We start from the raw sequence: 19,848 nt of genomic DNA, 5'->3' as shown, positions 1-19,848 counted from the left end.
CCCAGCTCTCTCAGCCTTTCTTCATAGGAGAGGGGCTCCAGCCCTCGGATCATTTTTGTGGCCTCCTCTGGACCCACTCCAGCAGGTCCGTGTCCTTCTTGTGCTGAGGACCCCAGAGCTGGACGCAGTGCCCCAGGGGGGTCTGACCAGAGCGGAGCAGAGAGGCAGAATCCCCTCCCTCAATCTGCTGGCCACGCTTCTTTTGATGCAGCCCGGGATACGGTTGGCCTTCTGGGCTGCGAGCACACATTGCCAGCTCATGTCCAGCTTTTCATCCACCAGTACCCCCAAGTCCTGGTCTGCAGGGCTGTTCTCCATCCCTTCATCCTGTATTGATACCGGAGGTTGCGCTGACCCAGGTGCAGGACCCTGCACTTGGCCCTGTTGAACCTCATGAGGTTCACACGGGCCCACTTCTCCAGCTTGTCCAGGTCCTGCTGGATGGCATCCCATCCCTCAGGCGTGTCAGCCGCACCGCTCGGCTTGGTGTCATCTGCAAATCTGCTGAGGGTGCACTCGATCCCACTGTCTGTGTCACTGATGAATATGTCATTGCAAGGGCTATGTTAGGGTTGGAATAGAGGAGGAATTGGGAAGGAGGTGTAATGAAATTAGGAATAATCTGGTTAAAGGCAGCAATTGCTCCATTGGATTGCACCTGACTTCTGTGTGAGGTTTCATGTGAAAGGCAGTGACATCTTTTGTTCCTTCCTGAACAATGTTGAAGCACTGTTGATAGCATATACATATGCTTATATGAATCTTTTCTGGCATCTACGGCAATAGTTTATTCCCTGCAGTAAATATGCAACATCTTAATGCTCCAGTCATTGCGCTTTCCAGTCACAGTGATATGCGCTCTAGCAAGAGGGCTTCAGAATCCTTCAGGTTTTCGGTTTGAGTCATTACACTTGGCTTAGACCTCTCCATCCTGGCTTTCACTCATTGTTAATGCTGTCTTTCAAGGAGGACCAGCATTTCAGGCTCTGTCTGTCTGCAGGTGGATGAAGACATTGCTCTCCGGTATCAGAAGGTCATGGCTGAGTGGAAAGCCTGTGAGGTCATTGTAAAGCAGCGAGAGAAAGAATCGCATTCTGCCACGCTGGCAAAGTTTTCGTCGGGCAGCAGCATTGACAGCCACGTCCAGCGACTGATTCACAGGGACTCCACCATCAGCAACGATGTAGGTACTCCCTTCCCGTTCACCCACATGGGGCAGGCAGCATGGGAGGCTTGGCATTTGCAGAGGTACAGCCCAGGGAAGCAGAGACTTAGGTTAGCACAGCTCCATCAGTCGGGAGCTACTTGAATCCTGTGCAGAATTTGAAGCTGTAGTGCCTCCATAATAGAGCTAAAAGCAGGTCTGTATTTTGGGTAGTCTGTAGCTGTTCTTAAGCAGGACCTGCCTAAAGGGCTTTAAGGTTCACCTACTGTAGAAGATCCTTCTCTCAGTAGAGGAATAGCTTTCTAGATCTCTTACTTGTAGGTCCTTTATTCAAATCCAGCATAGAGCAAAAGATGGCTACTATTAAAGCATATTTTTTATTCTGTCATGTCCCTGATTGACAGGTTGGGTGTGATTTTATTTTGGGAGAGGGGACCTTTGTCAGTCTAAGGTAAGATGCTAAGCTCTAGAAAGGCAGACTGAATTAACCCCTCTGTAACTTGAATAACAAAGAAAGGGATTTCTTTTCACATTGTTGGACAGGAGAGCTGGCATGTGTGTGCCAAAAGTGTCTCTGGGCATCCATTGCTTACGCAGACTTCAAACAGTTAGCTAACTGATTTCAGTAAGGCAAGAGAGAAGAGAACTTGAAGTAGTTCAACGAAGAGGTTTTTTAGCAAGAGAAGAGGTAAAGTGGTTGCATCGTGAAAAGAATTTGAAGGACAGTCTTGACTTCAAACAGCAGTAGCTGAACTGGGTTGTTGGAGGCCTGAGGTATGTTGGTCGTCTTCAAAAATATATTGCAATGACCAGATGTTTTCAGTGTTGGTGTTGCAGGTAGGGAAGCTCCACTATTTTCCAGAGTATTTTTAATTGAAGATTATGAAAGGGGGAGACATCACCATAGGAAACGGATATGAGATCATAAATCAGTACTATTTTCAGACTTACAGTCTCAGTATAAAGACCAAGTGAGGTGCTCTCAACTGTTTGCACACAGGGAAGCTCTATTAATCCGTGATCTGGTTCACTGAAGTAACGTAGTCATTTCTCTCTCGTGGCTGGAGGCTTGTTTGCTACATTAATGTTTCTTGCTTCTCTGTTCTCCCCTGCTTTATCTGAATCTTCTCTCCCCTGCCCTCCCCCAGGTCTTTATATCTGTAGATGAAACGGACTCGGTGGAGCGGGACTCAAAAGGTCAGGACGACCCCACCTTCACCGTGGTGTCTGCCGACACGCCAGCAGCAGTAGCTGCCGTAGAGCAACAGTCCGTGGAGTTTGACTCCCCTGACTCTGGGCTGCCATCCTCGAGGAACTACTCTGTGGCCTCAGGCATCCTGTCCAGTATCGACGACGGACAGAGTGTCTCCTTTGAAGATGGGGCTGAAGAAGAAGCTAGCACTGACTTGGAAAGGACTGATCCAGACATACCACGTATGCAGAAAGCCAAGTCAGTCGTACTGCAGTCTCAGGATTCTGTATCAGAAGAGCAGCTGTGCTCCCAGGTGGATTATTTAATGGATGTCGCTTCTGTCTGCGCCGCATCCTACACAGTAGGTCACAACATAAGTATCATCATCTCTGCAGAGCATTGCTTTTCTAGCAAAAACGTGTACTTTTTCAGATAGGATTTAATGAGAGACAATCCCAAACTAGAACTACGGGTGATGGGACAATAACTGAGGATTTTTGCACCCAAATCTTTTCATCTGGATTTTGAGCTAGATTGGAAATAAGACAGGAAGAAAAATGTGGGTCTTTTTCTGAGTGGGAGGGCAAGGAAAAGAATGTGGTACAGTTCTAGCAGCTAAAAATTTCCAGGGATTGGGGGGAGGCGTGGGGTTGTGGACGATACACCACTTACAAGATCTCAGTGTCGTTTAATTCAAGCTAAAACCCACATTTAATCAAATTGAACAACAACTTAAATCTAGATTCAGGACTCCACCATCTCTATTAGTGTTGCTGTCAACAGATTAGTAGTTGAGTTTTTGCCTCTCTCTCTGTCTCTCTGCTGAAGTTGTTCAACTAGAAATAACCCTTTGGAAATAGGACAGGCTTGGAACATGTACCACTGAAAGTGTACGCATTTTACCTGGGATTTTTTCAGTAATCGAGTATTTCAATGCTCTTATATGCCCAAAGTATAATTGTACTATTTCTGGTTTGTTGATTCTCAGAGCGAATCTGCACCAAGTCCTGGGAATGCTCTAAACTCAGCAGATCTAACTAAAACTTTTCTCTTCTAGATAGAGTTATTGGACACTGTTGCCTTAAATTTGCACAGAATTGATAAAGACGTCCAGAGATGTGATCGGAATTACTGGTATTTTACTGCCGATAACCTGGAGAAACTCCGAAATGTCATGTGCAGGTAATACAGCTTGTAAACTGAACTAATTTTCACATTTCTGTTGTAATTCATAAACTATAGTAATACGAAAATAACAGTCTATATAAAAATTCTCACTAATGAACTTAAAACTTGCAAGAAGGAGGAACAGGTAGGATGGTAGGTTAGAGAGCAATGGGTATGATAGGCAGTCCAAGTTTGGAATGCAGGCTTGAGAAGGTTCTCTTTCTACTTCAAGAGACACACTTAAAGCAGAAAGTGGCATAGACTTTAACACACAGAAAAGATACCAAGATTCCACTTAGGGGAAAAAAGAAAACAAAAGCCAAAAAAATCCAGGTACTTTTTAAAAATCTGGGCTTTATTGCATAGACTGTTACATTTTTGTTAGCTGTTTTTTCACAAACTATTGATATGCAAGCCATGCGTGTAAGGTATGGTCCTCTCTATCCGAGCAGAAAACAATACAGGGCTGTGAAATACTCTGGAATGTGAAGTGTCAAAAAGTTCCGAGACACACATGTTCATCAGCTGCTTAAGATTTGATCTCACGTAATCAAATTAGACTTCAATACAATTTTTAGCTTTTGAGGGACAGGAAGAGAAAAGTTCAGTATTAGTTAATTCATCCTGTAAGTAGACAATCGATCACATTCTTTTACCCTTTCGCAACACAGTAAGAGCCTACAGCAAGAGTCATACTACAGGAGAGATTCCTGTCTCACATGCTGCTCTGTCCTCGCCGTGGATTGTTTATAAAGCCTCTAAGAATTTTCCTGAAAAAACCCAGCAGAAATACTGGCCATTTTATACCAGTGTGTGGGAAGATCTGAATTGTAGTAGTTCTCTGGACTTCCAGCTTTATCTTTTACAGCACTCCAGAACAAGACACTTAAAAGCTTCCAAAAGGAGTTGTATTTTAGGTGTAATACAAATTTTTGAGGCCACCATGCAGGAAGAGGACTTTTAATCCTGTTATGTCTTGTGTTTTCTTCTTTCTGCAGTTATGTTTGGGAGCACCTAGAAGTTGGTTATGTTCAAGGCATGTGTGACCTCCTGGCTCCTTTGATGGTTATACTTGACAATGGTAGGAAGGGTTTTCTTTTGGAACATGTTGGTATCTTTAGGGAGGTCTGTCTTTAGAAATGCCGTTTCGGAAGCTGTACGTGTTAACCAGGGCTAGCTCACCAGGAAAGTCAAACCTGCAGCTCCTGATTCGCATTTTCTCTACCTGCGGCTGTTGTTGAAATGGCTAACACTAGTATCTCAGGGATTCCCTGTTCACATGCTGACTTCCAGATTAAATTTTACTAAATTTTCAAAGCAGCTGCATTCCTGCAGTTGCTGAAGCTGAAAACTCAACTGTAAGCTGGGTTCTTTTGAAACATAACTAGTAAAAATGGTCCAGAGTCAGGTACTGTCCTCTGTTTGATCTAAATACTGGTGATGGGATTAGGGAACAACAAGGGGAAAACCCGGGTTTCCCCTTGTCCTGCAGTACGTTATTTTGGTTCAAGGAAATCACACAATTAGCAACACTGAGCATTCTGCGTTGTACCTGCAGATCAACTGGCTTACAGCTGCTTCAGCCACCTGATGAAGAGGATGAGCCAGAACTTCCCCAATGGAGGTGCCATGGACGCACACTTTGCCAACATGCGGTCCCTGATCCAAGTGAGTTGTCTTGAATCTTATTTGAAAGAAGATGAGGTGGTGGCAGAGGCTCAGAACTAGCTTGATGCCACGGTGAAGGGCAGGAACCCCAATGACTGGGGTTCCTAGTCATCTGGTACTTCAGAGGTTGGGAGGATAAGAATTGTTTTATGCAGCCCCAACTGATTTCCTGCTTCTCAGGGGAGGACATTTGCTGTCACAATGATGAGTGTGTATTAGAGCAGGTTAATTCATCTTAACCTGACAAACAAAACAAACCCCCCAAACTTCTGCCTCCGGTACACCAGCTACACAGTGTAATGCCTCCCATTTATGGCTCAGTCCAGCTCCAAGTGAAGTCAATGAGAAATAGCAGCAAGATGCAGTCTTCACTGCTTTTTGGAAGAGAAAACACTGATATTTGTGGCACAAACTTAGTTTCTTACAGGTTTAAATAGACCACAGTTATATTTGTATTCACACAGGATGCTTGCTGAATGGGGTTTTTTTGGATGGATTTAAGGCCTAGACATTCCACCCCAGAAAGCACCAGGCACCTGGGCAAGATGAGCATAAAGAAGTGAGAATATCAGGATAAGCCATTATTTGGTTTGATAGGTAGCATATTAAAAAGTAATGAAAATAGAGGTCAGTCAACAAAGAAGCTGGCCAGTACATGAACGTGGCTGCAGCGTTTCTGTTGAGTAGCACGACTGTCAGAGGATGCCACCCTGCTTATGCAGCAGCCCTTAGGATGACATCTGTGAGGAATGACTATATAGATGTACTTACACATTTAAGGCATCCATCAGGCATTTGGCAAGTAGTTGTTCAGTTCCAGAGAGCTCAGATGCTGCAGTGTGGCACTGTGCCGCTGCTCATCAGAATTACAAACTTGCCACGAAAAAGTCTCTCTTCCTTCTTTTCTCCAGGTAAATGGGTTTCACTCTTTGCACCCCAGCTCCTGTGTTACAATCCGAGAGTACAGTTGGGTGGGAAGATGAAAATTTGTCACTTGTTGAAAATCAGTAGGCTCTGTGATTTGCTGCTTAGACCTTTAAAAATCACAGTGCGGGTTGACTGTTGTCACCTCGTACCGGCACAGCAGTAACTCTTCACCTCATCGGTCTGTGTCAGGGCACCCACATCACAGGCATTTTGCAAACATCGTAAGAAGACAGATCTGTGCTAAGCAGCTGCTCTGACTAACCACAGAATCGGGTGATAAAGAGCAGCATGGGAGTCTTAACCAGCCTCCAACACCTGTGATCTTGGCTACTTTCAGACAAGATACTGACAGCTGATGTTTTGCATTTTAGATTCTAGACTCGGAGCTTTTTGAATTGATGCACCAGAATGGAGATTACACTCACTTTTACTTCTGCTATCGCTGGTTCCTGCTTGACTTCAAAAGAGGTAATAATTTTCTATGCCTATAGTTCTGAGTTGTGCAAAGCTGTGAACAGCTCTGTGTTTTAGTCTAAATGTCTGGATGGTGAGTAGCAGCTAGGCTCACGAAAGAGTTTGCAGCTAGGAAAGCTAATGCAACTCTCAGAGATGAACTAGCACTGGAATGAAGTCAAAGCTTAGAGAGGAGTGTTGTAAATTCCTGACAATGTAGTTGGAGCCAAGTTTCTGCTCAGTGCAAATGCGTTTGCTCAAGAAGGAGATCCCAAGCTTACCTTTGTAAGCTTTGATACCTCCTTTCTAATCCATTTGATAACAAGCAGCAGCTCAGCAATAGCTCAGGAGCTGTTGTGCTTTGCTGAATGAGGTACTTTACATACTGTGGGAGCACGCCGGGATCTCAGGATCCCTGCACAAGCGCAGCCACCCACCCACAGCTGCTTGAACAGAAGCACTTGCTTGTAATCACTGGGTACAGTGTTGCTGAAGAGAGACCCATCTTGCTCTCAGGCAAGTCCGTAGCTCCTTTGAGTTACAGATCTGCAAGAAGCAGAAGATGACATCCCTCTCAAATACCGCAAAGCACAAAGGTGATGGAGGGAGAGGATACACATCCATCAGCTATTGATTATGAGCAACTACCTGACAGTCAGGTGGGAGGAATTGTAACTCTTAAGTGAATAGTAAATCCTCTACCTACTCCTTCACAGAGAATTGCCTGCCCCCCACATCCCAACCCCCTGGACCTCACTGTCAGACTGGGCAGAAGACAAGTCTGTATGGTTCAAGACAAAGCTTCCCTGGGCCATATCTGCCTTGCGGCATGTGTAGACCTAGCTTATCCACATCCACTATGCAATTAATTGTTGCCGATGAAAAATAGCAGAGCTTTTGCTCTGACAGGTTCACTGCAAGTCCAGGAAGGAGGCCCTGGATATGCATTCAGATCTGCAGCCTGTCACGTAGCCGTGCCTCGAACAATTGGCCTACCCGTGCTGCTGTCACATGGTTACTGCAGCTTAGGCGTCTTCCTGGGGTTGAGGCTGCACCACCACACCTACATTCTTTCTTAATTTTCCTTTAAACCCAATTCTGTTGCCGTGCTTGCACAAGTGATAGGAGTTGGCTGGAGGAGAGGGAGAGAGGAAAGGAGGAGTCATCAAGTACTATTCGTGTCTGCATAAGGCCTGTAAGACATTAGTTAGAGAGGGGGAAATGGTCAATTTGAATAATCAGATGCTCTTGTAATGTTTATTCCCATTCAGAATTGTTGTACGAGGATGTATTTACAGTGTGGGAAGTTATTTGGGCAGCAAAGCACATCTCTTCAGAACATTTTGTCCTTTTCATTGCCTTAGCACTTGTGGAAGTTTATCGAGAGATTATCCGTGATAACAACATGGACTTCACTGATATCATCAAGTTTTTTAATGGTAAGAGACTTTAAGAGAGCTATTTTGATAACAGGTGAGTAAGGAGAGTTTGCTCCTCCCTTACTTAGCCTAACTGTTGTCTCTTGCTGTCATGACAAGCCCCTGCTCATTTTAAGCTCTGAATCCCTTCATGTAAATGACAAGCCCAGATTTTCACATGCTTCCTGAAGATCTGACATGGCACACACAAAGAACAGTGTTTTAAGAGCTACGTGGACCGCAGAGGATGGCAGCTTTTTCAGTGTCAGTGGTAATTTTTACCACAAAGCAAGCTTCAGGATTTCTGGTAAAAAGATTTGCCACACTGACTCTTTGCCCTTGGTTTAATGGGAGGTGCTAAAATGTTGCTTAATTTTTTGCAAAAGTTTCTCATGGGTTTTAAGATTGCCAGAGTCACTTCTGTTTACAGGGCTTGACCCTGCCGAGGCTGAGGCAAATAAACAACTGTTGATGCAAAACATCCCAAACCGCTTCCATGGCTGATTGCTTACCGTCATGGTCCGTAGATGCTAGCCAACGTGTACTGCCAGAGCAAAAAGTATTCTGCCAAAGCAAGCTAGGTCTCTTCCTGGCTGCAGGATGCAAGTTAGTCCTAAACAAGTGCTCCCTGTTAGGATATTTTAAGAGGTTTGGAAACAATTTTGTGTAATCACAGTAATTTACTAAATTATCAATGCTGCGGCTTTCAGCCATCTGTGCAGAAGCTCCAGATTTGGTTTTGTTTTTGCCTCAGCCACTCTTATTCCAAAGCTGTACGTTAATGCTTCCCTCAAAAAAACCCCACCAAAACCAAAAAAAACCCCACCCCCCCAAAAAAAAAACCAAACAAAAAAACCCAGCACTTGCCTAAGCTGAATGAAATGTTTATTGTGGAACTGAGGATTGGGGTCTGTCGAGACCTACCTTCCGATCTTACTTCAAGCTGCAGAGTGCGGACGTCTGTATGTGGAACTACGAGGGCACGTCGCACCATGTACGTGAAGCCTGTCTTAATTGTGTTTATCACTTGCATCCCAGACGCTCCAGCACTAGTCCCTGCCTGGAGAGGGATCCTTTGATCAAGCTGAGGTCAGCTTTACATTTTTGAGATTCCCAGGAGAGCTGTTCACAGGCGCCTGTGGGTACGGAGCTCCCGTTCCTGGTCTGGGGTCGCAGGGCACTGGGATTTCTGCAACAGGAGAGCTGACACCAGAAGGATTAGATCTTGATGCTAGGACCTACAGCACTAAGGGATTCATCCACTTATTCTATCTTTAATTCTACATCCACTTATTCTATCTTTAATTCTACAAACCTAACCCCCTGCAATGCTTTTGGATTGCTGCTAATGTTACACTAATTAATTAATGCTAATGCTACGTTAATATCAGCGGTAGGGCAGAAAAGTTCCTGCTGCTGACAGTTCAGAATGTTTCTCTGTGTCTTTTAGAAATGGCAGAGCATCACAATGCCGAGGAAATTCTGAGGATAGCACGAGACCTTGTCTACAAAGTGCAGACACTGATCGAAAATAAGTGATAATGAACAGACCGTCGCTGTGGGCCGTGTTGTGAGCTATCGGATGGAGCATTTCTTGCACTGTAACTTCAAAATGGTGTTTTAATTGCATCTTCCATGTAATGTAATAAATATCTAAGAGATTTGTAACAGACTTTTAAAACCAGAATTCCTTCACCAGATAAGGTTTGTGTTTGATAGCCCTTGTTACACTCACTTTGTATTTCTAGACAAAATCTTTTTGCATTCTCTTATTTCCCTCTCTAGAAGACCATCTATCTACATATTTGAGATATTAAAAAGGGGGGATTTGACATACTAGAACATTTATATTTTGACTTACTGCACCTTTAAAGCCTGGATGCACGTTGTGTGCTCTGCCAGAACCTTCCGTGGAGGTAAGGCCGATCCAATACTCACTCAAGTGGCACAAGCATTCAGTTGGGTCCTTGGAGGAGCACGTCCATGGACCCGGTGCCTATGCCTTGAACATGGAAGAGAATGTGTATGAGCTCCTGTTGCGAAAACACCTGGATTTGTATTTAGTAGAGTTTTTAGCAGCAATTAAAGTAAATAAGGTTACCAGCTGGGAGAATGGCCTTAAAACTAAGTAACATGGTTAATACGAGCAGTGAAGGTCTGGAAACATTCGCTAAAACCATCACTTAGCCTTTGCTGACTAGCTCATGCTGTTGAGTCTTCACGGCCTACGCGTACCACAGCCATGCCTTCATTTTACTTTGCACACTTACTCCGCAGATACTCCCAGATGACAAGATCTGCCTAGTGTCGTTCAGGTTAGCGCAAGTTCAGCACACAGGAACAGGTTCCCTGCTCATGTTAGCAGCTCCCACGCTCTTTGCGTCTGTGCAGAGCGCCATGAAGTTCGGATCCTACGTTGCAGAGCAGACACAGCAGAGCCTCGCCTCCTCCAGATTACTCACTGCACGCTACTAGCCTCCTCTTCCCCGCTCTGCAGAGCTTTCTGGGAGGACTTTCCTTGGGATCCTGTGAACACAAACCAGGCGCTCGTCTACTCAAGCAGGTATCGGCGCTTGCCAGATGAAGCAGTTGAAATTGTTGCACGGGATCTGATCCACTTTGCTGCAGCACCGTGCTGCTTCGTAGAGCTGTCTGTGCGCCCCGTGGAAGTTCTGTGCCGCTTCTGTTCCTGCTTGGCTGCATGCTTTCAGTAGCAGCGTACGCTTCACCCGGTCCTGCAGAGAGAGCAGAGGCAGCCGAGGGTTAGCTGGGCTTCTGCCCTGGGGCTGCAGCCCGGGCTGGTGCTGTCCCAGCACTTCATCACGCTGTGTACAATTAGCACGCTGTGTACAATTAGCACGCATACTCCACCTGCTTTCCCAGGGTGCCTGTTGTTTCTAAGTAGGTCTGTATCTCTGTGTCAGCCAGAGGGAGGGAGGGAGCAGGTTTTTGCTAGTGGGGTGAGCCACAGATTTCATGGATACTCGTGACCTGTGCTGCTCCTAGAAAACCTAGGGATGTAGCTTAAGCACTTCAAGTATTCCAAAGTATTCCACCCTTTGCCATTAGAACCTCAGTGATTTTAAAAAAAAAAAAAAAAAAAAGACTTTGAATCTGAATTTTTTTTTGTGTTTCTGCTTTTTGGGGTTTTTTTTTTAATTGTTCAGAGCAGACAGGGTTACACAGCTGCATTTCCATTGAACCTGGTAGAGAAAGCAACTCTATGCTTTTCACAGAATGGTTTGGAACGGTCACGCAGTCCAACCCCTCCCCTGCAATGAGCAGGTGCATCTTCAGCTACATCAGGTTGCTCAGAGAAGTTTACATGAATTAGATTAGCTCACAGGAGCTTTTAAAATCAGACTGTAGCAAAAAGGGGTGTAGGGAATAAACTTACTGTGTTTGAAGATTCGAATACTGGTAGGAGGTATTTGCTGTAGTAACTTCAGTCTTGTTACGCCCGAAGCAGTGGGCACTCGGCTCTTTGCGCCAGGCAAGTGCTGCCTTGGGGTCCTCACGAGCTTGAGCATTGCCTGCACGAGAAAAAGGTAGATTTGGTTCTAGAAAGACCATGCTTAGATCTTTCTTTATGATTGCAGTAAAGTAAAAATGGTAAATAATAGTCTGAAAGGGGAAAAAAAAAAAAAAAAAAATGGATACAACATTCTTGGCTCAATAGCCAAGCCCTCCCTTAAAGTGGTTTCTAAAGATTTGAGGGGAGGGTAAAAAAAAAAAAAAAAAACCACAAACCAAAAGTCTCCCATCGCTGGTGTAGCCTGATGCCTTCAGGGACGAGCCTGTTCTCTGAGCTCACGAGCATCACGGTCACGAAACAAGTGAGCCCAGATGAGCCCACTCGGTTCTGAGAAGGGCGCCGCGGAGGCGGCTGTTGGGAAGGAAACCCCCGTTCTGCGCATAGCGGCGCTGAAATAACAACAGTGGGAGTTAGAGAAGGAAAAAGTTATGATGAGCTCCGCTGCCCGCCCCCGCGCATCCCGGCGCTCGGGTGTGCTCGGGACCGGGAGCCAAGGCGCTGCGCTGCCGGCGCGCTCGCAGCCTGAGCTCATCCTTATTTATAGCTGCGTGGCCGGCTGCTCCCTGGGCCGGCGCACGGTTGCTGAAAGGTCGCAAAAGCGCTTCAGTCTGTCTGGCTGTCCACTTGAAAAGTGAAACAGTATTTTTTAAAAAAAATTGACAAGAGCAAGAAAAAAAAAAACCCACCTCACAGAGCCTGAGGAAGTGATGTAAAAAATAAAACTGCACTATTTTTCTTTGGTATGCTGGGAATGTACTATACAACTCTAAAAAAAAAAAACAAAAAAACAACCAAACCTCTGCAAACTTTGTTGTATTTGTTATAACATTCTGTCTAATTGTATTTTATGAATATTGTGTATTGACTTACTTATTTATGTTGGGAGCAGACTATTCTCTTTATTGCTCAATTATTTATGTTTAAATGTAACATACAAATAAATACTTATCAGCAAGGCATCCTGTGGAGCTCTTCGGAACCGATTTCTCTCCCCCCCTCAAGGTAATTTCAGAGACAGAACAGGGAGTCCTCAGGCCAGGGCTGTCTGGGAAGAGAGCACGGCGCGTAATTAATGTTTCTATGATGAGCGTGCATGGGCACTAAGCGGTATTTTTAAAGTAGGCCATCACCAAAGAGTCCCTTAGATGGCTTTAAGGGTAGATTTAAGGCGCACGCGGTGCGTGCCCAAGAGCCCCTTCCGTCACACGCCGAGCCTGTTGCCAGCTCGGCCCTGGGGAAGGAGTGGGAGCAGAAGCAGGCCTACGACAAGTGTTAAAAAAAATAAAAATTTCATCCTGCAATTTTTAGGCCTGATCGTGCTGCAGCTAACATTAAATCCAGCCGAGCTGTTTGGCTTCCAGGAGAGATCCTCCTCCATCGCTCCCAGTCCCCCTTCAAGCCTGTTAAAAATCCTCCGGCTGATTCTCTTCTGTAGCAGGGACGCTCCCTTTCCCAGACCTTGCCATCTTACCTGCTGGTTGGCGTGCTGCTGACGGTTTTTGCAGCGATTTTCCAGGTTTTCAGGTGGGAAAGCTCTGCCCAGAGGTGGGTCCTGGGGTGGGGGGTGATGGAGCATTTCACCTGCCCACCGTAAAAACACCCAACAAATGCCCCTCTGTACTGGGTAGGTGCAGCCAGCCCTCGGCCATTGCTCGTGACTGGTACAGCTGTTAATTCTGTATTTAGCCTTGTTAAAGAGGCTAAGCCCTTTATGAAGTGTCCCCAACGGCATGCTGGCTTAAATAATCTTCCAGCGCCACTGGGTCCTCTGCCTTCCTCCTGTGTGGGTGGTGGGCAGGGAGAGGTGGGTACTGCAGCTGCACTTGCACGTTGGCTCTTTTCTACCGGCTCTTCTCTCATTACACCGCACAACCCCCAGCAGTCGCTTTGCAAATTCTCAGAAATTTCTAAAGTAGCTGTTTAAGCAGTTGTCCCCCCTTAGACAACTGTGTCGTCCCATCCCCCCCCAAAAGCTGCAGCGTCCCTGCAGCAACAGGGCTTCATTTCAGCAAGATGCAGCATCCCATGACGCGCCAGCACCTCGGAAGTCTCACTGCTACCGACTGCCAGCAGAAAACCACACCAAAAGAAACCTCGCCACCATTTCCTGCCCCTTTTCTGTAACCAGCGCCAGAGCTGGCAGCCTGGGGAGGGGCCAGCTGCTGTCTCCGCTCGACCACTACTTTTGCCCAAGACAGCAACTTTGGCCCTCACAGTTTAGTGCCACATATTGCAGTGGCCTATTAATTAGTCCAAGCCTGCCTTCCCTTTTCAGAAGCTCTGCCTCACCTAGAAATACTTCTCAGGTTCCTAAATAATAAAAAAACCCCAGCCAAAACCAAAAAGCCAGCTCCGTGCAAGCACACGAACAGCGCTGGATTTGGCAGGCAACGCTTCACCCTGCCGAGCTTTGAACCAGGCGTCCTAAAGCCTGGCCTCTGCGCTGCCAGCACTCGCCCAGTTTCTGGCATCGCTCTTCCTTCTGGGACCCCTCTGCCCGCAGCAAGGCGCACAGGAGCCCTCCCGGCCCCGGCAGCCCGTCGCTGTGGGCCTTGGCGGCTGCCCGGCGCAACGGGCAGGACCCCCGTGCTGGCAGCCGGCAGCCCCAGGGCAGCGGGCTCTGCCTGCTCCCCCCAGCCTCTGCGCCCTTGGGCCCACAAATAGCGCAAAAAGAGCCAGCTGAGCAAGCTGGCATTTTGGGGGTGGTGGGGCTGTTCGAGGGCGTCGCGGTGATTTTTGCCTCGTGAATCTTTCCAGCTCTGAACGCCGCCCTCTGCCCCCGGGCCTTTCGCCCCCTCAGACCAGGGGCTCGCTCTGGCTCTAACAGCGGCCCGGCACGCCACCGTGCCCCAGCAAATCCACAGAAACACAGGGAAAAAAGCTAAAAGCCCCAAGCCGCAGCCAAGCCCTTTTGTAGCTACCGTCTCCCCGCCACATCTTACTCTTTTTGAAATTCCTGGACGTAAGAAAACCAGCTCCGATCCGCGCAGCGACGAGCCAGTGGCGCGCTTCGCCTCACGGGTTGGCACTAGAGAGCACGTGCGATAGCAGAGTGCCAGGCCCGCTGCTTTTGCTCTTTCAGTCTGAAAAGACGTTGTTTCCCTTCCCCGAACACGGCTTATTCAGCTCCGCTGCAAAGTCTGACTAGAGACCGGATTACAAACACTCGGATGAACAGCATCCTGCACCTCAAGAGACTGGACAAAGGAGAGGCCAGGCCATCTCCGCACCAATGACACCAGGTTACTGGACCAGCCGGGCTACCTAACAGCATCTGATTAGCCAAACCCAACGCAGGCACCGCCCGGGGCCGACAGGGCTGAAAACAGTGCAGTAACGCTTCAGCGAAAGGGTTGCACTTGGAAATCAAATTCAGGAGAGACCCTGGGGGTCTGTGTGAGGAAGGCGACGATGAAATTGTTAAAATCTGCAGGAGCAGCGCCACGAACCAAGGCTGTGCCTCAGCGTTAACCTGGACACGGGGTGGGGCAAAACGCCCCCAAATCCCTTCCCGGGTGTAGCCGTGGCGGCTCTGAAGCACCCACCAGCACCCGGTGGCTGCCCGCAGCCGCTGAGCCCCCCGAGACCCCCTTGAGCCCCCCTGAAGCCCCCCGAGACCCCCGAGCCCCACTGGGCCCCCCCCAAGCCCCGGGCACGGCTGAGCGCGGTCCCGCTGCCCCGGCCCACCTGGGGCGACCCGCCGGAGCCCCGGCCGTGCCCGGGAGCCCTCCCGCCAGCAAAGCTGCCGTAAGGGTTTGACTCGCCCGCGCGCCGGCTTACCGGGCTCCACGTCCACGTACCGGAAGCAAAGAAACCGGGAAAACCCAAGACTCCAGCTTTGTCACCTGCAAGGAGAGAGCACGTAAAGCCGAGTTAGGTGAAGAAGGTTCGGCCAGGCCGTATTTCCAACTCCCTACCTCGCAGGCGTGGGCCTTGCGCACCCCTCTCCCCGAGCACACCCGCCGCAGAGGAAGGACGCCCCGACGCGGGTCCGGCTGCCGAGGGCGGACAGGACGGTCCCGCTGCGGTGGCCAGCGCCGTCCTCCGGCGGGCAGGGAGCCTCACCTGATGGCCGGGGCCAGCGCGCTGCGCTGACGAGCACCGACGCCGACGGCGGGACCCCTCAGCCGGCCCTGCAGCACCCGCAGCCGGAGGGCGGCTGGCGGTAGGGTGGGCTCCAGCCCGAGTCCTCCCGGCTGAGCGGAGAGAAGGGCTGGTTACGGGGCACCGTTTTCCAGGTTTTCACAAATTCTGGAGGCTGGAAAGACTGCTTGCTTTTCCCCCCAGCGTGGCATTGCCTGATCCGGACACACACACGGGAGGAGCTCCGGGCTGGGCCTGGGAGAGGTCCAGACCTGCGGATCAGTAACGCGCATCCGCAGGGGCAGCCGTGGCTACGTACGGAGAGAAAGCATGGCTCTTGTAATTGGAAAATGACAAATCGAGTGAAATATCTGCATGCAAAGCACACGAGGAGGAAAATGCAGAATCCCATTTCAGATTTCAGTGCATGTTTATTTCAGTTTTATATTTATTTCAGGCAAGTGCTTATTACATGGATATTATTCATGTTGGATACCTAAATTCTGGAGCATGAAGAGCCAGTATAGTACAGCTGAATAGTAAAAATACAATATGTACAAAATTAGTTGTTTTTTCACATAGCAGATGTATCCAAACACATAAAAATCTTTACAGTCTAGGTTTTTCAATATTTAGTATTTCGATAAACTGGTAACACAGTGACACGTCCTCACTGTAAACAAAGACTGCATTTGCCCGGTGTGAGGGCGTGCCGGCGCGCTGCGATGTGCACGGGGCGGCAAACCGGTCCCCAGGGCTTTGACTCAGTGGCCAGCGCTGGCAGCAATTCTGCGCTTACCATCAGCACCTTCAGGGAAACGCTCCTAACGCAAAGAGCGCGGCGAGGCCAGGAGGGCGGTTACGTGCGGTGACGGGCGCGGGGGGACCCCGGCAGCAGGGGCAGGGGGTCCCCGCTCCCACCAGAGCCCCTTGCCCAGCGATGCCTAGGCTGGTGCTCGACCAGATGCAAATAAATCATTGGGCGGGTGCAATTAATACTTCTTACTCTGTGAAGAAACACTCTTTTGGATCAGATGACTGTTAAGGCAAATCCGTAAGGCATTCGTACCAGGATTTCTCACCGAGAGGTGTACAGCCCTGCGCGGGTTGTCGGCCGGCGAGGGCTCTGCGTCCCACCGCCAGCGCTCCTTCGCACTCAAACACGCGTTCATAGCGCAAAGAAAGGGTGCGAGTTAAGGGGCCTCATCCTGATCTGCAGCGGAGCTGTGCAATCCCTCCGAGGGAGCCAACTGGCACCCCGCGGGCAGTAAATGTAAACTCCCGGTGCAGACCGGCACCGTCCCCCGCACCGGCGGGGCAGGGCAGCAGGGCATAAACCAGAGCGGGGCCTCCATGTTTGCTGCACGCCGTTACCCAGCTGCGCAGAAGCAGCGCTGGCCTGGCGACATGGCGTGCAAACGGCCAAACACAACATCTGCCAAGCCTGCGCCCAGCCACTGCTGCGCTTACGCCGCTATTTTGAGAATTCAAGTTTTGGGTTATTATTTTGAAGGTCTATATAACAGGAAGAGAAAGATGCCGTGGCCGACCCTATCCACAACCTATTTTCCTTAACTCTAAACATCTGTTCCTAACAACTGAGGTTTGATTAGAGAAGAAAATAATCTAAAACCAGTGTTATAATAAATTTTAATCTGTTCCAAATGGTAACGAGGGATGGAAAATAGGCCAAAAGTATGAGAGTTTTCCTTTCCTCATTCCAGTATCTTTCAGAATTAAAGTAAGATTGAACAACCGCTCACTCAAGAAAATAAAAGGATGCGAAGTCTAAGCGGAGCCTCACCTGCAAGGTGCTCAGCAGCTGCCCACCTCCACGCCGTCTCCGGCAGCGTTAAGGCAGTCAGGTCCCAGCTCAGCGCAGCGGCGTGGCTAACGAAGCTTAAGCAAGAGCCTAAAAGTCAACGGACTGAGCCAGCGTGCCGCTCCGGCAAGCAGACGGCGACCGACTGAGCTGGCCAAGAGGGCTCGCCCCAGCTGGGGACACTCAATACCCATCACAGAAAGCAAAGGGGCCAAACAAGCCCCAGCTGCGTCCTCACACCGGGCAAATGACGTCTTCTCCCCCGGCCCGCCCGCCTCCCTCCCCAGGCGCACGAGGGAGGTCTCCAAACACCCCTCGTCCCCACCCAACCCGCAACAATTTTCACACTTTTGTTTTGTTTTTTTTTTTTTTAAATGCAAAAAATTCACTCAGGATGCAAACCAGTCCAAAAGAGACACAGGCTACATACAAAAATCGGAGACACGATAAAGTCTTGCATTGAATGTCTATACGTATATAAACAGGCGTGCATACGGACAATCACACCAATACCGACACAAGCAGCAATAGTCTCACCTCCACCTAAACCACTCAAAGGCATTTTACTTTTTTTTTTTTTGTTTCTTTTATTCTTTTGTTACAGAAGGCCACTTTTAATTAAAACAAAGAAAAAGAGACAAGTAGTCCAACACCAGCAGGCAGCAGCCTGGCCAGGCTTTGGACCTGCATGGTAATACGCTGAACGCCAATTAGTTGGTGGTGCGTTTCCCACCCGGATAAATTGCGTAGGATTTTTGTAAAAGAGCAGAAGCCCCTGCAGAAGGGACACCGCCTCTGTCCAGCTCTCTGCTCAAGAAAGCAAAACCCGATCCTGCCGGGGGCTGCCCAGCTGAGCCCTCCCTGCCTCCGACACCCCGTATTCAGCCCCAGCACGGACGGGGACGCGCACACACACGCAAGCACGCACGTGCGCAGCAGAAGAGGCCGCACAGCCAGGGTTTGCTTCAGCCCCGTTTTCCCGGGCGCGAGAGGTGGGTCGCCGGCTGGCCCCCGCCGTGCCCCGGCGCCGCACGGGCGGAGCACGCTCCCGCTCGCCAGGCAGGGCTGTGCACGCGCCCCGGGAGCCGTCTGGGCAACAGCCCGCGAAGCACGGCCCCCCGAGCCCAGGCGTGAGCAAAGGGGGTGCTCGCCCGCCTCGCTGACCTGCGGCCCCTGCTCCTCCCGGGCTGGCGTCCCCCTCCCCAGGCAACCCCCTCGCTGCTCAGCCCCCTTCAGGGTGCACCCCTCCGGAACACAGACCACGGCGAAAGCACGCGGTTCCTGCTCTGTGAGTCATCGTCATGAAAGAAAAATGCACGAGGAATGTTTTTGGTCGAAAACTAGCTCTCAAACGCACCGAAGCTGTCTGACGCTGGGGCTGGGCGGAACAGGGCTGGCCCGCATGGCGGCAGCTGCGACGCGTCCGTCCCTCTCCCGCTCTTTGCAAATCAAATGCCATGGGAAAAATACTTGTTTGAAAGCAAGGCTGAAGGCAGTGGCCTGGCTTAGACTGAAATAAAACAGATTTGTTTTACAGAATGATGCAGTTTGCACGACATTTTCAACTCTGGGAGCTGGGCTGCACAACTAGTGCCCTGCTCTGAAGCAGGCAGCAGCCGCCGGCAGCAAGGGGCCGGCGTCCGCAAGTCTCTCCTCAGTCTTTCCTGAGATCAGCGCGGGCTTTGCCTGAGAAAGGTGAGTCAAGACTTGACGATGCGGCCCTCGGCAGCTGCCACCGCGCACCGGCTGAGCCGGAGGTGCCAGCGGCAGGAGCCCCGGGGGAGCCGCCCCGAGAGCCTGGCCGGCACCGGGTCCGGGCGCGAGTCACCGCGTCCCCAGCAGCGGTGGCACGGCCGGGACTGTGGGTGCCCTGAATAAGGCCAAGGCTTCTCCAGGCAGGACAATCCCTCACCCTGCACTAGGACAGGAGTGTAACCCTAAGCAGGGCTTTAAAACCCAGCTCACGAATCGGGAATTCAAATATTCCTGCCGCTTGTCCACCTGATGCCATGCAAAAAAAAAAGGTTATAATTACTTCTGGTAATTTGTCTGCCTTTTTTTAAACTCTTCCCTCTCCCTCAACCTCCCCACCTGTTTTGATCGGTTTTAGAAATCCTGAGCAATCAGAGGATGAGCAAAGGACAGCAGCGGCTGCAGCCAGGACCACCGCAAACGCCGGCCAGCAAGAGGCGGTGACCGGCTGCTGCCGGTGCCGTCACCAGAGCGAGGGGTTGGGAGAGGAGCCCCACACACACCTCGTTCCCAACTCCTGCCGTGCGAGAGCGGCGCGCACGCAGACGGCATCGACCGCGCACACCAACACAACGTGCGCAGGGGAGCCCGACCCGACCCGCTGCCTCTCGGACCCCGCTCAAGCGACTGCGGAGAACGCGGGAAATCAGGTTGTTCCCCCTCCTA

The 19,848-nt window shown here is 49.7% G+C and overlaps 1 protein-coding gene across 2 annotated transcripts in view; it reads left to right on the top strand.

Moving 5' to 3' along the window:
* The window catches only part of SGSM2 (small G protein signaling modulator 2), a 60,872-nt gene extending 51,341 nt beyond the window's left edge, over positions 1-9,531 (top strand). For both annotated transcript variants that reach the window (XM_075719885.1, XM_075719883.1), the window contains 8 exons: positions 1,001-1,183; positions 2,314-2,718; positions 3,415-3,539; positions 4,523-4,605; positions 5,083-5,192; positions 6,491-6,587; positions 7,844-8,011; positions 9,441-9,531. In XM_075719885.1, the coding sequence (XP_075576000.1) occupies positions 1,001-1,183; positions 2,314-2,718; positions 3,415-3,539; positions 4,523-4,605; positions 5,083-5,192; positions 6,491-6,587; positions 7,844-8,011; positions 9,441-9,529 (1,260 nt within the window). In that variant the 3' untranslated portion in view covers positions 9,530-9,531. The remainder of the gene's footprint in view (positions 1-1,000; positions 1,184-2,313; positions 2,719-3,414; positions 3,540-4,522; positions 4,606-5,082; positions 5,193-6,490; positions 6,588-7,843; positions 8,012-9,440) is intronic.
* Positions 9,532-19,848: the final 10,317 nt, after the last annotated feature.

This window comes from Pelecanus crispus, chromosome 12 (genome assembly GCF_030463565.1).
Source record: "Pelecanus crispus isolate bPelCri1 chromosome 12, bPelCri1.pri, whole genome shotgun sequence".
In the NCBI taxonomy this organism is placed as follows: domain Eukaryota; kingdom Metazoa; phylum Chordata; class Aves; order Pelecaniformes; family Pelecanidae; genus Pelecanus; species Pelecanus crispus.
The sequence above is the reverse complement of the archived record's forward strand: the minus strand, read 5'-3'. Positions and strand labels throughout refer to the sequence as shown.